General features: G+C 33.4%; 1 protein-coding gene across 1 annotated transcript; it reads left to right on the top strand.

Moving 5' to 3' along the window:
• The first annotated feature begins 3,059 nt into the window (after positions 1-3,059).
• On the top strand, positions 3,060-10,081 carry LOC148624334 (uncharacterized). The gene is made up of 5 exons (XM_088567051.1): positions 3,060-3,251; positions 7,124-7,207; positions 8,667-8,841; positions 9,297-9,346; positions 9,894-10,081. The coding sequence occupies exons 1-5, from the start codon at positions 3,182-3,184 to the stop codon at positions 9,908-9,910; spliced, it is 396 nt and encodes a 131-aa protein (XP_088423177.1). The 5' UTR covers positions 3,060-3,181; the 3' UTR covers positions 9,911-10,081.
• Positions 10,082-21,609: the final 11,528 nt, after the last annotated feature.

Raw genomic sequence — 21,609 nt, 5'->3', positions numbered from 1 at the left:
CATTCTCGTACACTGCCCAACACACCAGCGAACAATAATACCATTATCAAAACATATCAATAAGATGTCGATACCTAGGACACAATACAAATGTGATTCTCCAATTAATAACCATAACTGATCGGTCACAATAAGAGCAAATGTGGCATGGGTTCTGATGTATTTACCCAGGCAAAAATATATTGTCAGAAGGGTCGAAATGTTTACAAGTGACTTGATATACACATTCAAAACACTTCGGAAATGTAGCAAAAAACTCGGAAAAGGGTACAAATATATCTACACATCGAAAATATTTTATACATCTTTTCAAAAGTTAAAAATTTGCGTGTATTCTCTGTTTCATTGTGAAAACAGTATCAATCAGTCTTAATAATTGTAGAAGTGAAATGTATATTAAAATTGGGTATCAAAAGCTTTTACTTTTCGCACAATTAGAATAAAGCAAAAAAAAAATAAATAAAAATGAAAAACAATTACTTTTATTTTTATTTTTTCCATCGACTCGTCAAGATATTGACTTGTTTTTTTTTTTATTTGCTCCCCTCGACCCAATTTAAAAAAATCCCGTAAAACAGATTATTAAAATAAGTTGGCCTAAGTTGGTTAGTATATATGAGTACTTTGATCCGAGTCAAATTTGCCAAGGCTTCTATTTATACACATCGATATGGTTTCATACATTTTGACGATGAGTCAGACGTTGTCATCATTTCTACAGCCTATTGATAGAACATTGTGTGGAATCAATTACTCCCTCTATAGTAGAGGGATTAGAGGTCATGAGTCAGATCCATTAAATGGGCAAAAAATGTACTAAAATGATGTTAATTATTTTTTACTTTTTACCGTCCATTTGTCATACATTAAGAAAAACACAAAGGAAACAGGCCGCCATCTTGAATTTCACTGCCTCCGTCTTTTTTAATACAAAATAGAGTCAAACCAGTCGCTATATGCCTTATTTTTATATCAAATTGCACAGGACAGGAATGATCTCTGTCTCGTTCACAATAATTGTCTCGGGTCTCCTCACAGCAGTATTTTTACAGTGCATGTACGAAGTGGAAAGTTTTCATGAATTCCGCAGAAAGCAAAGTATCTGACGATTCCGTCGTATTCATGCATCGTGCAAGGAACGGCATCGTTGCTTTAGCAGATAAATCACGAGACATTTTGAATAAATCCATAAAAAAATAACAGACGACACTGAAACTATTTCCATAATTAAAATATGCCTCGGCGGTTGTCATGAATGTCTGAACTGAAACTTCGGATAATCATGCAATACATGTGTAGCGGGTCAATCTAACATGTTCCCCTTCAACTTTAATATTATTTTATATTGTTTGTCTTGTATACGCTAAGATTTACTTGTATCTCTTGCATATGCCTCACAGGTACTAGTGGGCAGAATTTTTTTTTTTAAATATCATTACATCATTTTGTTTCCAGATTTTAGTTATTATGTGTGTTCTCTGACGTGTCCGCTTGCTATTCAGTGCTGTTTATACTATGCCTAGTTTTTCAGAGAAAAAATTGGGCATGGTATAAACAGCATAGAACAGCAAGAGGACACGTCAAAGAACACACATAATAACTAAAATCTGGAAACAAAATGGTGTAATGATATTTTTTAGATAAAAAAACCCTGGTCCCAAGGGCCTGTGATATAAACCTTTGAACAGTGAGAAAAATTTCTCAGTTGTTTCCTGCCTTTCCCAGACAAAGAAAATCGTTGAATTTTGAATCACTGAAGTAGTTGATCTCTGAATGAACTATTTCCTATATCGTACATTATGTTTTGGTGGTACTTGGTTTTTCCTCTGTAAAGTACTAGAGTTATTGCCCTTTGTCTATAATGAACTTTTAAGTACATGTACGTGTCAATTTGATTTGTCATAACTATTTTTGTTGTCTGACTAAGTTCTTTTAAAATATTGGAGATTTCTAATTTTCAGAAAAAAAACATTTTATAAATATAATCATATAATATTAGTGAATTCCCAATGCTAAAAATAAATGAAAAGTTCTATTATTCATAGTCTATAGAGCTTGAAAGCGTCAGATAAATTAAACACTTTTTTGAATTCTCAACCTGCAAGTGGTCCGTGTATCAGGTTCTAAAGGTTTTTTGCAAAAAACTAACTATAATGAAGGCATATTCAAAACAAGCATGTCGATGCGAAAATATTTTGATGAAAGTACGGAAAGCGTGGGGTATTTAGTATTTCATTAAAATTTCGGTATTCAGATTCATAAGTTCGAGCTACGTTTCAGACTCAGCAGTTCAATTTCAGACCCCTTGCTGCAAATTAAATTAAATTCGCAGAAAAATATTTCCAATTTATTAACGCACAAAAGTTTGGTGTTTTTTTTTCAACACTTTCAGTGAATAACTATACTGTTCTTATGAAGTTTGACCATTATCCTTTACGGTACACTGAATTGTAAATTAAAGCAAATCAAGCTTGAAAAGGTTTTTTATTCCTCACTGCTTGGTTCTGTGAAGGACAGTATTTAGACAATATAGATCTACGAAGGACATTTTCGTAAGACAATGCCGCGCATGTATATGGTTTCCATTATTTTACACTTTTAAAGTACTGTTTGCAGGAAATGTCTAAATTTATTTGTTTGTTTGTTTTTTTTTCATTATGTCAGTTGTCATGTACGTGGTAATAGAAATATCAGATATACTTCATTGTGGCGATTGGACAAAGTTAATGTTGAGCCGTCCTTATGCAAATACACATTACATTTATTTTGCTATCTTATATTGAAATATTGTTTTCTCAAAATATAATGTTTTACTTTTAAGGATATATTGTCCGTTTATTTTCATTATACTTATGTTTCTCGCAAAAATTTTATAGATCGGCGTAAATGACAAATATAGTATATATTTATTCTGTTGTATTGCACTTCGCCCTTTGGAGAGCTAGTCTGCTGTCCAGTCTGGTTCATTGTTGACTAACGTTTTTAAAGTATGATACTCAGTACGTTTAATAACAATGCTGCGTGTAATATTATGAATTAATGTACTTTACTTCACATGCAGTGACATTTGAATGGTTTTAATTTTCTGACTGAGATATGACTCACATGCTTATTTGGAAGCGTGCATGCACATAGAGGTATAAAAGAAAGTTTTTCGTTGAATACTTTCACACCGCTCGTGATGGGAAAGTATTTGGAAACATCATGTCTAGCACTGTGCTTTCTTTACGTTGTGAATTGTTCCATGTCAGGTAAGCACGTAGCTAAATGTTAAAGATAACCGCATATTCGCTATTTGATTAGATACTAGTCAATAGACAAAGACGGAATAAACAAAATTGGAAATAAAACAACCAAGTAATTTACTTTTTTATAAATTGTTATAACAGATTATTAATTTGATATAACAGGTTAGTAATATGATATAACAAGTTAGTAATATGATATAACAAGTTAAGAATTTGTTGTAACAAATTACTAATTAGATATAAAATAATAAATTACTGACTTGTATTTGCTTTTGAGACCAATCACACGTGATTTGGTATTGTAGAACACGGACTTTATATTACTTGTATTATATAGTTCCTGTGTAGATGCAGCATTTAACAATAATACTAAAAATATATAAGAAAAAAAGTGCATCATTTATTATTTCATGAAAAGTATACCAATACCCCGATCGAGTCCTCTTCTATTGTTTTGGTGTGGCCACCTCAATTCATTAGCCGTCAAGGATTTTACATGAAACAAACAAATATAAAGACTCCCGACTGTGATGTCAATCGCGTAATGAGCATCAAAAGTGAAAAAAAAGACAAACATTGGAAAATTTGATGTATTTTATTTCCTAATCATAGAGTCCATCACAAAATTTAAAATTAAAAGGCCTCTATATCAAATACACCCTTCCAGACCACTAAATAAACCAGCATGAACCAGGTGCACTAGTAATGTAAACGTCCTCTGTTTTCATGAAACGACCAAGGGGTTGCTCATATAGTGTCGTAAATAAGAGGAAAACTATGACATACAGGAAGCGAGTCTTTCCTCATGGTCGAGAAGTCAACATATTTATCAAAAAAGTTCGTGATCGCGACCATAATTTGTTGGAGGTTTGTTACTTCAACTGTATATAGCCGTATGTATACGAAAACATGCGCATTGATACGTAATGTAACAGTCAATAATTGAACTGTTGTATCAAAGTAGTTATTTGTTATATCAAATAAATATATATTATACCAAAATTACTAACTTGTTATGCCAAATAAATAATTTGTTGTATCAAATTAGTTATCTGTTATATCAAATTAGTAATATGTTATATCAAATTAGTAATCTGTATTATTAAATTACTAACTTGTTACATCAAATTACTAACTTGTATCAAATTAATAATCTATTATAACAAATTAATCATCTGTTATAAAGTATAAAAAGTAAATGGTATGGCCATAAAAGGCTTCCGTAAAACCAAAGCACTTGTATTACGTTGTGGAAACATATTGTTTTTACTTCTTTTTTTTTCTTAATAATTTCTCTGCCTTTTCCGTGCAACTCACCTGTAATGGCGTATGAAATACAACTAAACGTCGCATAAAAATAGGAAATCCAACATGGCTGCCATTTCAAAATGGCCACCGTTCAAACATTTTAAAAATATCTTCAGAAAATAGAAAAATATCGTAGCTAGTTCTTACTTGGTTTTGAAATATCAAAAACAGGTTACTATGTGGGCAATGAATTGACCAGATTGAAATTAAAAAAAAATGACCGCCATTCCAAGATGGCCACCGATCAAAATTTGAAGAAAAAAAAATTATAAAGCAATTAACTTTACAAGATAAGTGCTTTCGCGTTAAACCGTATTTCATCTTACATTTTCAATTTAAAAATGTGTTGTTTTTTTTTTGCGATACATTTATATGACTGTGTAAAGCAACATGCTAACAGATAGAGCTCAACTTCATGTGAGAAATTCGTTTTAAAGAATCAGAAACCAAATAAATCAATAAAGAGTCGAGCTCATGGCTAATAATGAATAAACTTATTCGCAGGGCCCGACTTGACACTACCGCAGGGGAGTTGCCAAAACAACATCCAAGCTTGTTCTAGCTCAGAATTTTTATTGTGATTAAAAACTTGACACAAAAAAAAGAAGTTCAATGGATCGAAGTTGTCCCTTTCTAGTCTCCTATTCCTGATTTGTTAATTTTAGTCAATCATGTCCCCACAAAAAAAAAAATAAAATAAATAAAAACGAAATCGATCCCAGCCTTTATTTTTGGGATACAACACTTAATTATACAATTTCAAAGCGATCCATGCACTAATAGTCACAACCTTCAAAATCAATCCCAGCCTTTCTTTGGTGATATGGCTGCGATTAGTACTTTGTGAAACAATTTCATAGTTATACACTAAATGTCTATGGACGATGACGATGATGACAGCATGGTATCCCTAACACAACCGCAAATTTTACAGAAGTAAATGTTAAAATGCAATGGCCAAAGATAACAGTATCAGCAATAGCCCCATTCTGAATGGATGTCTGAAACATGAATGTCGCTTAATTTTTCTACCGTACTGAGCGTAAATCGGAAGTGGTTGTTTGCCTTCAAACGCAGCGCAGATCGGGTGTTCTGAATTTTATCATGTTCTAAAGAAAACACCTTGACATAATATTACATCTTAAGGTTTAAAATATATACGAGTTCAATCTAACATGCAATTATTAAGTTTTTTCAGAAGGAAGACTGGCGTAGTCCTGGTTACCGAGACACCACGCACAGCATCATGGTGGTGCATCGTTAACGGAGTGATTTCTCAGTAATACATGCACGCGCTTTGACAAAATGAATCATGCCAGTTACTTTTTCATCAGCGCTAAAGCCTATTCAAATTAAGTAATAGCATAAAATCAGTTATTTCAACGACGGATAGCCGAATTTATATGCGTGACCCTTATTATGATAAAATTTGCACGAGATAGAATTCCTCATTAGCAAAGCCTAAAATAATATAACTATACTTTATATGGTTTGATGAGTTATGGGTCAAGGGCAAACTAATTTTCCCTAACGACAGATCTTATTTGCGCAAAAGTCCATAGCAACCATGACTATTCAAGGAAGTCACTGGACAGTGAGCTAGATGCACAAAAAATCAGTGTTCGTTTCAAGAAATTAAAGTTCCCGCCGCAAAAAGTTTACATTTCATTTACAGAATAATTGCTACGGATTTTTTTTTATTAGCTCCAAAAATAAATATTATCTTTGTGCTATTTTATTGGTAAATATTTGTTTTACATTGAATATTAGTCGTGAACCGAATATACAAATGGGCAGTTTCATGAGCCCTACTTTAGGTTGAAACAATATTTAAAACTATCTCTTGATTTATTAAAATTTTGAGTCTGACAATCCAAACCATTTCTATAGCTACAGTTGTTAAAGAAGAGGTTTGAAATATTAATACAGTGTCACGACGAGATAATCATTAAAGTGTAGTTTTATAGACCAATAAATGTTTTGAGTTGAGGTATACACATAGATATACCAATAAGTTCTTGAAAAGCGTGGATGAAAAGGGACACAGAAGAAAAACAATATGGCTGTAACCATAATCTACACCTGCAAAGGTTTCAAAGCATATATTGGACTGGACATGTGTTTTGATTTATTAGCTGTTTATGTTTTGTGTATTTATCTAAATTTGCGTGTTTGTGCATGTTCGACACTTAATCCAGTTGCATGTGTCGGTGATGAAATTGGGCGTTTTTGCGCGAATAAAGAGTTAATAGGGACAAAAAGCAAAAACCGATCATTATCTGACATCGCATTTATCATTATTGAAAAAATATTACAAAACAAAACAAAGCAATTAAGTAAAACATATGTGTTTGGTTTTGTTTTGTTTTGTTTTTTATTTTTGTATTTGTATTTGTTTTTTGATTTTGTTTGTTTTTGTTTGTTGTAAATTTACTATTTAACAGTATTTGATATTGCTGTTTCTAATATTTAGAATCAGCCTTTCAAGCAAATCCAGAACAATAAACACTATAATACGGTATCAAGCTTTTTAAAGAATTATTTATTGTGATTTTTTCCATTATCAGGCATATATAGATGTGATGGACAGAAGTATAACATATCAGAGAAATGTTGCCATGGGGGTAAATTGTATGATCTTCGTATCAAAGGTATAGTTTTAACCGAATCATGTCAAGCCTAATAAGGGAAGGTACACTCATTTCCCTGAGAATGGGGATAAAATTTGAAATAGGGAATTATTTTTTTCACTAGCATGTCATTCATGTAACCACATACACACCAAACTGAACAGATACGATATCAGGCAGTGGAGGAGACATCCCATCAAACTGATGAACTATAAAGTCTACATCGACAACGACTTGGTAATGACATTTCTCATATTCTTAATATCGAGGTTGGCGAGTTACTATCTAGACATGACCTAAATGTTTGTGTTTGGCCACTCATTCCTAAACGTTTTAATTCACAACCCCAAAAAATCAAAACAAGCCTTTTTTAGAAGTATAACACATTGTAGTAAAATTGCAAAGAAATCCATTAACAATTACTCAAGTTCTTATCCGGACACCATGAAAATGCTTGCTTCTGGTCCTCTATAGGACTGTCAAAGTTACAACCTACAAGATCAATCTCAGCATTCTTTGTTTGTGGTGTGGCAGCTTGTTGTCTAATTTCATAAAGATTGATACACTTCTACTTAGATTATGTCCAAGATCTTTTGAAAGATTGAAAGAACTTGGGTAAACCTTACGGTTTTGGAGATATATGCGAAAAACTGCTCTGACCGCTATGATCTATTTTTAGTAACGGCTGCCATGTTTTTTGACGATCAAAAATCCCCACATCAGTTCTATGCAGGATACCCCAAGGAACATTCATACCAGTTTGGTTTCAATTGGCCAACTAGTGTCAGAGAAGGAGATTTTTGAAAGAAATAACATTAAAAATAGCAAAAATCGTTGAAAAAGGGCAATAACTCCAACATTATGTATGCATTTACATATATTATTCAACATATTTTGCGATTATTAGAAAAAATGTATTTAAATTTATCGAGATACTTCAGATTCTATTATATGGGGTTGAGGAAATGAAGCCGTCTTGTTCAGGACACTATCATAAATGCCACCAAAACAAAAATTTGGGAAGGAATTTGCATTAAAACTAATTTCTCTTCATTTAAAATATTCTAACTCCGCGTCTTATATTAAGATGATCATAAGACTATTAATTAGATGTCCCAACTTTAAGACCAAAATAAATGAGATTTCTTTTCTTACGACATCTTGGATAATCAGACTTGGGACTAAGATGCATATATATCCCAAGAACGCCCTAAGACACATCTTAGTCTAAAATTCCCTCGTTGAACAGGCCCATGTCTTATGATCATCTTAAGATAAGACGTAGAGTTAAAAAAAACAAACATGGTTACTGCCTTATTCCACATTAAATCTCGTAGGTGAATCATTTGAAGAAACAGAATATAAATTTTCATTCAAATTTCTTCCGAAATTCGTAAGAAGTGATTACCGGCATATCACTTGTAGTCTTTTGCTTCGTCTGTGTTAAAGTTATATTTCCTTTCTGTTTTTAACACCTTAGACGGCAGAGGAAATGATCCGTCTTGTTGTAGTCAGCAGTATAATCGATGTATAGACTTGTGTTGTGGAGACCGACTATACAGAAATGGTGTTTTGAAGAACTTGTTGTGCTGTGGCAATGAAGCTTACAATGGAAATAAACAAACTTGTATCAACACAATCATCAACTCGACAGGGTAAATAAATTATGTATCACTAGATGTTTCCTTGGATTACATGGATTTTAAAGCATGGTAGATGTTTGAACTTATTAGGAATTAATTAACTTTAATCTACATTTCACCAAATTCGTAAAAAGGTGTAATTGAGTCTTCGCTATAAATAAATAAATAGATAAATAAATAATAAATAAGTTTTATTTAGAGTCGGCATGAAATACATAATAATAAACATAAGCTCTATTGAGCTTTTGACCGACATAAAAGCTTTGTTGAAAATCTTTATTAAGTTGTCAGTATAGGAGGCACTTTATGAGTAAGCGGGATTTTCGCATTTTTCATTGTCTCATACTCATCTTGAAATGAAACTGGCAAGCATATTGAATATGTAAAATAAGTAGCCCTTAAACAGTTTTGTGTCCAGGTTTTACCTGCCCATATGATAGTTTATACAAGTATCTTCTCCTTTTCAGGACAATAAAATTAGTTCAGCGGTTAAAGGTTGATCGGCGAAGGATTAAAGGTATTTTAAATTGATAGTCTATAAATGTACTCCTTGCATGGTTTTAAATTATATATAATAACCCGTCCAATATGTAAACTATATAAAATACACAATGGAGACCATGCTTCCCCCCTCCAAGATTCTGATATGCTACCACGAGAAAAATATTAAAGAAGTTTTTACTGTAACTTCAATTGCGTGCGTATAACACATTTGATGCACCTCATTCTCCTGTATAGCATATCACACTACACATGTTTATTATAAAGATTTTCAAAATTTCCAAATTTTAATATAAACCTCACAGACGTTACATAATAAACCTTAAAAGTATTAAAGGTTGATCACCTAAAATTGTATCTCTAGATTTAGATTTTTTTCTCATGACCATACTTTGGAATAACTTAGGTCATCGTACTTGTCTCGAATTAATTGAGCTTCAGTGTTGCAGATATTATGCAAGACATACAAACGAAAACGGAACGAAACAAAACAAAACAATACAAGCGTAGATTACACATATACTTGCCCAATTAATTTTGTTATATTTTTTTTTATTTTCTAGTATTCATATCTCTTTGACGAAAGGTATGCAAACTAATATGAGACCAAGTTTAAAGACTGGGTGGAAACACTTTGAAAGTTGAGCTGGAAACAATGTTTACTATTGCAGAAATATGATTTAGTGCAGCCAATAAATAATTATGCATGTACACTCATCTTAAGTAAAGCAAATTCTTCAAGGATATAAAACTTTTGTATTTTTTTCTTAAAAACGTTTGTGTACAAAAGTAAGATGAAAAGGTACTGTAGCTTGTCAGTGGTAAAGAAGGGGGCGAAGAAACATGCCAATTCTTGAATACGCAGACTTTTTGTATCGCGCTAGAACTCCAACAAATAGGCTTCTGGAACAGGGTTATGTTGCTACAAGATTGAAGTCATCACTACAGAAGAAGTTTTATGGTCGTCATCATGAACTCGTGGATCGTTAAGGTGTATCCATCTGCACCATGAAAACTGATTTATTCAACGGGTCATAGTTTTCCTTTCCTCGTTTGTCTACCCCGGACTTGACTTTTTATGAGCAACTCGGCGGATGTTTCTAGAAAAGCAGAGGACGCTTACTCTACCGTTGCACCTGGTCCACGCTCCCAGTTTTTAGTGGAGTCCGAGTTGCTCATTTGCTTTTGTTACTTTGTATGTATGATTTTAGTTACTTTATGTTCTTTGTTGTGTATGTCTGTTTTCCATGTCTGGTCTTTGTCCCTGGATTACATTCTTTTGATTACCGCTATAACCTTGGTTCCCTTGATTACGCTTTGAAGCCATGCATTGACTGACTCAAAGGAAAATACAGCCAACAATGAGTAAAGTAGCAGTCAGTCTAAGAATCAGACAGAAGATGATTCATGCATGTCAAAAAACCCACCGAACTCGGTTTTATTTCTTGTTCAGAAACAGTTACTGATCACATAACCAGTCTGTTTTTCATTTGGTTTTACGCTTTAAGATAAAAAAAGTATATGGATTGTACACGAAATTTGCACTTTGCCAGAATTATTGTTCTTGATTTGATTTTAGTGGGAGATGAATGTGTGATTTTCTCAAAAGTGCAGATCTGAATGCAGTAAAGATTGTCGTTATGTGAAAATATAGCATATGTAGACTGAAAAAAAAACTACATTGGTGGGTTTTTCTGCATCGTGAATCACTTTACCATTGGCAGTGTCTGAATTTTATATGGACTGGTACTTAAATTATGAGGAAATTCTGAATGTTCCCTGCATAGTGTAATGCATAAATGAAATTTACTGTGGTTTATGAAATTAACATGTAAGAAAATAACAAATAACTCAAGCTATGATAGCCAGACGGATGCACAGGACAGAAACTATGTCTTGGTAGGATATTGATAAAGTCCCCGCGTTCATCATTGTTTTATAAATAAAAGATGAGTTCATAAATATAAAATCTTGACATACATTTAATGAAAAATACCGACTAGAAGAATTCAGTTTGAACATTCATAAAACGTAATACAATTGCCCTAGTTTTTATCTGATGTATGACAAAAGGCACCGGATATACCGTATAATAAAATTAGTGCGTTCCGAGATATGAGTAAGCACTGAACTTGTCCAAAAAGTAATACATAAACAAGACAATCCCATAATTTAAATCATTAAATCATAGTTTTATTGGGGGATTTCAATAAAATCTGTCATGTATGGTGAGCGGTTAACGATGGTCAGTTAATCTACTCGTAGTAGTCAAAGTAAAAAATACACAATGCTGTTGCTAACCAAAACAAAAAACACAAACACAAACACAAACCAAAATAACAAAAAAAAAAAAAAACAACAACAAACAAAAACAACAACATCAGCACGACTAATATCATGATATAACAGTATAAATGCAATAAATATGTTGATCAACATTTGGCTAAGGTTTGCTCTACCAATTCCAAAAATCTTCAGGGTCTTAACCCATATTGTCATTCACAACCATTTTTAATGAGAAGTAAGATTGTGATTTAATTCCATAGAGATCCTTGTTACCAACCCCCTAACCAATCAAAGGAGTCTGAAACGCATTTGTAAAAATAAAGGGTCTTATCATCTGAAGTTAATCTTATACAAATCTTCTTTAACTTAAGTGTGAATTTTAACATTCAACACTGAGTCGCATAAGTAGATTATAAACTGTAAATGAAGGGTAATAACAAAATTACCGAACTGATACAATATAGGTAGGCCTAATTGTCAAACAGTCGAAAGGGAAGTCCGAATAACAAATGGCAATATCATAGTAAAAACGAAAAGTTGGAAACTACCAAAATGGTCCTGACTCTGTACTGGTATTTCAAAATGAAAGGTGGGTGAAACCAGTTTTTATAGCGGCTTAATTTCCCGCTTCCATTTCGGTTCTTATTTTCGGTATGTTTTAACACAAATTGAACACCAATCAAAATCGGTTAAATCAGTAGTCAAAACACTACAAAAGATACGAACAATAAATAAGTGAAAATAAAAAAAAGAATTAAGCACAACAAAAACTATGTCAATCCAAGTCACGAGTTTCAAAATATCTTGAACTTTATGGAGAAGGTGCATCATATTCAAGATGAAATCGCGGTAAAAACTGCAGAAAATTACTCTGTAGACATTATGAAAATCCATCATCTATAATCTGTTTATCAGAAGAGAATATTTTTGATAAGATATGGATATCGGAAATAAAACCTTTTTAGGCAGCATATGATACATGTTTCTTTGTAGCCTTGGTGCAGAAGCCTGTCTCTACACCGCGTCAAGGGAGGGATATGAACGTAAATAGATCAATAATTATAGAAGTTAAGTACTACAACTTGATCGTGATTGGATGATGTTAAAGATCACAAACCACTAATTAGGAGGTTTTCAGTTCATTTTTGTTATTTTTTCAATAATTATAGCAAAACCGCTAGTTTTTTACAAACAAAGCAGGAGTGTCTGACAAAATGATCACTATTTACAAAGACTATGAAGTAATGTTTCATTGATTTTGATAATCGGTCCGTCAGCAAATGCCAAAGGCAAACGCTTCGCCGTTTGGATAAGATTTTTACAATTTTGTAGCCAATTAAGATTAACAATTACATTTCTTACTGAGGAATAACATTCAAGATCTTGTATCTAATATCATTTTTGTTTTTTTATTTTGATACACTTTATAAAAATTACAGAATTATACTTACAATGATCGTGAAGGAGGCACTTAAGAATTTTTTGAATCATGAACCATTTACTTGATTTAGTGTACAACTACAAAAGATAAATTGGCTTCTGTTTCAATTTAGTTTTATGGTCAGTACAACATCGGCAATAGCCGTTTTTCATATTTACGGAATGCAAGCCATTTTAGCTAGTTTTTCAAAGGGACGTAACCCACCAACACCCAACAACCTGGTTGGCGTCTCATTGCCATTGGGGAAAGGGAAAACTGTTAACATTTTTATTGGAAACTAACTGGAATGGTTTGAAACAAGGCGGCTCTAATAAATAGAATATTTGAATTTGAAGTCTGCTGTCCATTGCTCCAATTTGACAATAAACCAGTTTGTCGGATGATAAATTTGTAGAAAGTTACCCCCCTTTGCAAAAAATCTTTAAAAAAAAAAAAAACGACGCTAACGTCGGAATATGAAAAAGGACAATTGGATCATGAACAAGATGTTAGACTTCCTCTACTGCATAACATACACTACATTACAGCATAATATTAAACATATGTACACTTAACATTTCATACGATTGTTTTCTTTTTATATTTGTATACTAAATCAAGTAATGGTTCTGGATTAAAGCATTCTAACAGATTCCTTAACGATCCTTAACGTCCTGCATTCACGATCAAGTTGTAGTACTTGACTTATATCATCGATCTGTTCATATAGCCTCGTAATCTTACCCTTGGATGTTTGAGATTTCAGTGTCTTGTATGGAACGCACTCTCAGCGGTGTCATATTCTTAATTTCTCTCGCTTGACATTGTGACGGGTACATCTAAGTCAACGGTCTTTTCGAAGAAGTCAGAAAAGTAGCTAGTAGGGGAGGAGTAATCAAGGGAACCAAGGTTATAGCGGTAATCAAAAGAATGTAATCCAGGGACAAAGACCAGACATGGAAAACAGACATACACAACAAAGAACATAAAGTAACTAAAATCATACATACAAAACATACCTTTACAACTGAGAAATAGCCACGTGCAGGTCCGGGTGTTAAAAGAATAGGCTTGCAGCAGCGCTAAGCTTGTCGTAAAAGGCGACTCAATAGTGCTCAGAAACCTAGCAGGGGGCTAGGCGCTCTGCCTACAGAGCAACTGGGTTGTGTTCCCCAAGTGGTGGAATTGAGTTCCCCTGGCGTGTTACATGCTGGGGTTGTCAGGCTACAATACGGAAAACCTGATCGCATACCATAAGTTTGCACCGTGTTGGGAAAGATGCCTCATTCTTTGCATGTTAAAGAACCCTGCTGTGGTATTCGATAGGAGTAGGAACCTTTGCGCTCCGCCGCAGGAGGCTAAATTGCCCGATCTTACACATCCCTCCCTTTTTCTAGTGGCAATCAAAATTTGTCGACCCTATTATCCTTGTGTCCCATCCCATTTTTCATTTCATCATCATTTCATGTTCATTTATCATCCATTTCATGTTCATCGTCTCAATATAGCTGAGATATTGCTGCTCGGACGTTAAACCCCAACAATCAATCATTCAATCAACTGAGAAATATAAACGCCGTATGCAGGGGAATCTAGCTAGTATATTACTGCACAAGAAAAGGAAATTTATGATTTTAAAATTCAAATCGGCTCGTTTGTTATGCATTTTTGTACCGAGGTGACTACTGTCGTCAATTTCCAATCGGAACTACTCGGTCATTTTCGCTATACACTAAAAATAACCTCGGATGCAGAAAGAATTTCTTCCTGAAAAAATTGCCGGAATTGTAGTCTATCCACCAGGTGGCGCTAAAAAATGTTGGAAAGCGCTAGATATAAGGAACAACAACTCTTCCAAGAATTTTGGCGCGAAGCGAGGAGCTAAGAAAAAAAGTAATAGTAAAAAATTCAACCAGTGTAAATGTCAAATTTAGGATCGGATCGGTCAAATTCCGGACAGATCCATCCGCCCAGTGCCTCCGAGGTTTTTCTTTTGTGTAACTAGAAAGGCTGAGGTGTTCCGATTGGTCATATTCGAGATGATGCGTAGGCATCTGTGTCAGTAGTCTCTTTCACCATTCTCCAATTTTCGGATTATTAATAGAGAAAATTATTAACATCGTCAAAATATCGTTATGCGGAATTGAAGGATCTAGCATCTTTAACCTTTTTGTCTTTCACAAGATTTTAAAGGAATTCCAATTAATAAGAATAAATAAACAGATCGGCATTTGGAATGCCGATACTTATCTTTGTCCCTCCAAAAATGACATATATGTTGTCGAGGAGAAACTCTACAATATTGATCACCTGTTTCTGTTTGTAACAATTTTGTCTTTTAGTATTTGTTAAATATGTAGAATCCTAGCTTAAAACAACAAATTTGTGGTAATTACTATTCTTGCAGTTAAATGCTTTGTGGGTGATTTCAATTTATCATTGGGCAAGGTTGTAATGCCGAAAAATCTAAAGTTTTAATGCTGTTAAGTTTAATGAAGGAGCGAGATTTAAGATTGTCTTAAAAATCTTAAGAGTTTTTTCAGAATCCACATCGAATTTTAAATACCACTACTCGAGTAAACAGTTCTTTTGTTGTCCTTTCTTCACTGCGGACACAATTTTGGTGAGCCGTACAGACAGCATTTTTGTTAACCAAGTAGATGAACCTGATATATACCTTTGTTTGTATGGATTTTCATGTACTTTGGGGATTTAGTACAAATAAGGTAAGTCTTCAGACTTCTCGCTTGAAGGAATATTCAATGAGGCCATAAAGGACTCGCGGTTAGCTAGGATTTCATTTTTGTTGAACGTACATGTACTGTGTTTGTATGTAAGATAATTTGCATTATCGTTTATTCCTAGCTCTTTCATTAGGCATGCGTAGTAATGCGCTATACAAATACAAAAGCAATGTTGTTAGAGGCTTTGTCCGTAAGGACAACAATATATTTCTCATGAAAATTGGAGAGACATTTTATAGCGTCTACGTCCTTGAATACTAATTTAGGTCGATAATGCATACAGTGTTTGAGGTTGTTAATGCGACGTTGTACCAAAGACTTAACTGGTTTTTTTTGTTGTTTTTTTTTCAGTTTGACAGTGAGCCAAGTTCTGGTTCATGTACCTCTCCTCTCTTTATCCACACTGTCGCATAAAGTTCAACTGCGTCCATAATGATTATTTGAAATTATGGTACCAGTTCTCTGAACTTCGGGTCGTGAGATACCACTTGCCGGAGATTCCCAATTTGAATAATGTTCAGATCTGATTTGAACGTTATTCAAAGTGAGAATCTCCGAAAAGTGATATCTCCGTGATGACATAACAAGAGGGGTTGTAAACAAGCTAAGATTTGGAACAGTCACAAGTCAGAAGATTATCGATGTACGTCCTTACTTTTTGGTCCTGCAACGCTTGTTACGGGTAATTCTGTGACTAGGAGACAATAAAGCCATTTGTGGTAAGCTTGTGTTTGTGACCATGCCCAATATACTTCCGCAAGGTAGGTCTTGGGTAGAACAACAGAATTTTCCTCGCGGAAGTATATTCAGTCGAACCTCGTTAAGTCAAAGTCGAAGGGACCAGGCAAAAAAATGTTCGAGTTATCCGAGGTTCGAGTCATCTGAGGTAAAATTGTATTGGAGTAAGAGTTTTGCTAGGACTTTGAAATAAGTTCGAGTTATCCGAGATTTCGACTCTTCCGAGTTCGACAAATCGAGGCGCGACTGTATGGAGCATACTCCACGCATGCTCATTGACTCATTGTTAGCACAAAAGGGTCTATAGGGACAGATTGATTTTTGAAGTATGGCGTATTTCTTTCACCACTCCCTTTCATGTTAATTGCATTTACGGTATATCTTTTTGTTCAAATGGAATGTGCAGAAATTTGCTGTTGTTGACATGAAGTGGCTCCGATCGGACAGGTTCAGAAAAGTCGAAAAGAAGCCTCATTACAAACAATACTCGCCAATCTGTACTTGGATGCCTCCTGTGTCAAGTGCCAAAGCACGAAGGTTCTTTAGAATATCAACAGGCAACGAGAAGAGATTAGTACGAATTTGATGTAACCCAAAAGGCTGTTGTAGTTTCGAAAAAGGGTCGTCAAAGATTTCTTATGGTATTGACTCCGATGGGTTGCGAGCATTATGTTGGTGGAATAATTTTGGACCATGAGGACGTTTAGTCTTAGAATCAGTGTTAAAAGACATATAACATCAACTTCACTGCATTGAGGACTTGACAGATGTCAAACGCCTTTAATGTTATCGTTGCAGCCATACGGCATTTCAGTACCTAGCTCCCTTATCCAATAACTTGTCGCATAATAAGTACAAGTCATCTTGTTGATTTAAAAAAAGAAATAATTTTCCTAAGTGAATGCACCTTAAAACTTAAGATGAATGGCTTCACTGTGTTTACAGTAAAATGACACTTTCTTATATTACTAAAAATACGTGCTATAACAGTGTGGATATCATATTGAAATTATTGAGCGTTTTTAAACCAATTTTTTTTTCGTATTATTGACTTATGTACTTTAAACAGGTAAACCTTATTCCAGTAAACAACTTTGAAAATTTTCAAATAGATGACTATTTTTAAACAATCCTAGTTTCGAGGATTTTATGCATCGAATCTATCCCAAAGAACTTGAGATAAAGGATACTACAAACACTATGAAGTCAGCCTCATATCTTGACCTATATTTAAAGATTGGTGGTAAAAGAAAAAAAAGAAAACTATACGACTAAATGACTTCTCATTCCGTACTGTCAACTTTTATTTTATCTATGGCAACATCCCTCCAGCGCCTACGTTTTGAGTTTTCATATCACACCTAATACGTTATGCCATAGCTTTCCGTAACTACGCAGACTTTTTGTACCGTGCTATACTTCTTACAGTTAGACCTCTGGAACAGGGTTACGTTGCTATATTTAAGCCATCACTACATAAATTTTATGGTCGTCATCTTGAACTCGAGGATCGTTACGGTGAATCCAACTGCACCATGAAGACCGATTTGTTTACCGTGTCTTAGTTTTCCCTTTCCGCTTTCGTCTCGACTTGACATTTTATAAGAATCTCGGTGGGTGTTTCTAGAAAAGCAGAGGTCGCTAATCCTACCGATGCACCTAGTCCATGCCCCCAGTTTTTCAGTGTAGTCTGAGTTGCTCATTTACTTTTGTTTCTTTGTATTTTGTTATTTTAGTTATTTCATGTTCTTTGTTGTGTTTGTCTGTTTTCACTGTCCAGTCTTTCTCCTTGGATTATATTCCTTTGATTTCGGCTCGAATCATGATTCCCTTGAATACTCTCGAACACAAAATTTCCTTGTAAAATTCGTAACTTTTACTACTTCCAAAGTTGAAATTTATTTGTTTCGGGAATATATTAGTTATACGTTAAGATCTCGTAGGTCGTATTCTCTACTTTAATTGCTTAAGGGCTCCATATATATAGATTTACAATACGACAATGATAAAATGTTCTAGGGACTAAAATACTTAAATCAAGCGTGAACATATTGCCTGATACCCTTCATCCCCAAAGCTTCCAAATAGATCAAGGGAAAGTCGGGATTTTTGGTCAAATATGCATGAATGAATGACTGATGCAAACCCACATCAGAAACGTGCAATTAAAAAATCTGTTTGCTGTGAAAATTTTCTGTGACTAGTTCGCAGTATATTTCGTGCATTCATTTGAATATATCAGGAACTTAGTATTCATAAGCAGACATTTGAAAAAATAAAAAATATCTTCAATTCACGATTTATTTTTCAATCATTGTTGTACTATATGCTTTCATATAGAGCGGAAGTTAAGTATAGTTATTTAACGATCATAATTACATGTATAGATAATAAATTCAAAATAAATGCGCACTGACCCTGAGTCAACTTTTAAGTTTCGGCATATGAATATAGGAGATAGAGAAATGTCCTCAGTAATCAAGGTCTCGGTGCAGTCGATGGTCAGCACCGATGAGTGTTACGTATTGGGCTAAAGGAGACGTGACACAAAAAATATTTCATAAACATTTATTGTAGTATGTTTAGATACGGGTGTAACAAACGTTTTCTCTCATCAGGTTAGCGCTAAATAAAGTTGAATGATTTATTTGTGTTTCCACGACGACCTATTCAATATTCATGAATGAAAACCGGAAGTAACGCTCAATTACCATATATGGAAATGCTACTTCATTGGTTCTCAATTTCTTTGGGTACATTGGAAATGTATACACGTGCCCGAAAATATTAATTCATCTTCGAAAATAGCTTGGATGTATGATGCAGAGTGGTTCACTGATCTGTGCATGGGTGCAATGATCATGTTTAGAAAGTAAAAAGATTTAAGCTGTTTTCTGTCAGCTTTTCATATTTGGTAGGCATACAGCCCCACGTGGTGGATAAACTATTTTTAGAACTTGAATAGGAGGGTACAGCTAAAATAGTGACACTTTGTGTTTCGTACTTTCTTTGTCGCTGGGTTATATTAATAAACAAGCCCGGTAGACTATGGGTGGCTTCTTTTATCTTTACATGGTTTCGCGACCCGTCACACAGGTATGACTTGCAATTGACATGCAGGTGTATGACTTCGATTTTTTAATTGAAATATAATTGATTTTTGTTATCTTACGGATTTTGAAATAAAACAATTTACATTGAGAATTTTACACAATACGCAGTATATAATAGGTGACCCTAGAAGAGTTTAAGGGAGCTATTCTGGTACGTATATTTTTTTTATTGGTCAGTAAAAATAATAAAAAAAAATGATTTAGAAGACAAGCTTCAGCACGAAACATAATAAATAATATTATCAAAAAGCAATAAAACAAACATGTTCGTATTACCCTCTGTACTGGCAGGGTCCCTGGTACTGGTGCACTTGTCATGCAGTAGCATAGAATTATTGAGGAGTAACATTCCGTAAAAAAGGGATGAAATCGATATTTTCATTGAACAATTTAAATCTTAGAATATGAATTTAATTTACTTTATGTAACAGTTTAATCTTACATGACAGAACACAATGAAATAATTCTATGTAATCTTCGAAAAAAGTGGTGTCGTCTCACTGAGGATAGTCTAGTCTTCATACAAGCAATAGCTTATATCTGAAATTTTTTGTCATTTTCCCCTCGAAGTGGTTTAAATTGATACAACTGTAAGTATATATTAGCTGGCAAACCAAAACTCTCAATATATTCACTCTCAGTTGTAGAAATCCTGCAACAAATGCAGAAGCTCCACGCATTTCAATTACTTCAAAAATGATTTTTTAATATTAGAAATTGATTTTCTTATATTTGTAATATTAGAAAATTATTTTGTAATATTAAAAATGTGATTGACTTTTCTATATTGCACAGTGCTTTTTTAATATTAGAAATTCATTTTCTAATATTACAAATTCATTTTTTCGATATTACAAAATATAATATCAGGATTTTGTAATATTAGAAAATGAATTTTTTAACATTACAAAATGAATTTATAATAATAAAAAATATTTTCTAATATTAAAAAACGATTTTGTAATATTAAAAATTTGTTTTCTAATATTACAAAATATTGATTTTTGTCCACTTTGGCTTGCCATAGATTTAGTAATATTATAAAATATCACACATTTTGTAACATTACAAAGTGAATTTGTAATATTAGAAAAGTGAATTTGTAATATTAGAAAATGAATTTGTAACATTAGAAAATCACTTTGCAATATTAATATTATTTACAAAATGATTTTCTAATATTACAAAATGATTTTCCAATATTAGAAAATCAATTTCTAATATTCCAAAACAGTTTTTTAATAATAGAAATTCAATTGAATTTTTAATATTAAAAATGATTTTTTACTATTAAAAAAAGTGTTTTGTGATATAAGAAATCTGATTTGTAATATTAGAAAATGAATTTGTAATATTGAAAACTAATTTTTTAATATAAGAAAATGCTCATTTTTGTCCACTTTGGCTTGCCATAAACACGTGTCACTTAAGATCTACTGATATTATAAATGGGGGACAAATTCCAATGCCAAATGACTTGCCACAACCATAAAACATGTCATATACATATTCCTCCTTGAAGGTGTATTTGCATGGATGTGTTGAACTTGCTATGTCATGTTGATAATTTTAAATGGTAGGGGCCATAAACTAAAAAAATAAACAGGAGCAATCATTAATAGTAGTAACATTATATCAAAACTTCATAACAATTAATCAACCATAACCATAAAGTCATCGCACGAAAATCAAGTGAATATGGACGACGACGACACGGACGCCTTTGACGATGACGTCGCTGTCACCACCATTTTTCAACCTTAGGGCCAAATTAGTAGTGTATGATTTGCTAAGAATTAACATCTATGATATCTTTGTTTTTATATTAGTGCTAGTTAAACAGTTATCGGGCAAAGGAGAATAAAACTGCATATTAGTGGAAAAATGTCCCACCTACAATTATGTACTTAATCGAAAAACATTCTAAATTCTTATGAAACAATAATACATTACCGATATATAAAAGACTTTAAGGCTA

This window comes from Perna viridis, chromosome 2 (genome assembly GCF_037379345.1).
Source record: "Perna viridis isolate PV_CMFRI_1.1 ecotype Kerala chromosome 2, ASM3737934v1, whole genome shotgun sequence".
Lineage (NCBI taxonomy): Eukaryota > Metazoa > Mollusca > Bivalvia > Mytilida > Mytilidae > Perna > Perna viridis.
The sequence above is the reverse complement of the archived record's forward strand: the minus strand, read 5'-3'. Positions and strand labels throughout refer to the sequence as shown.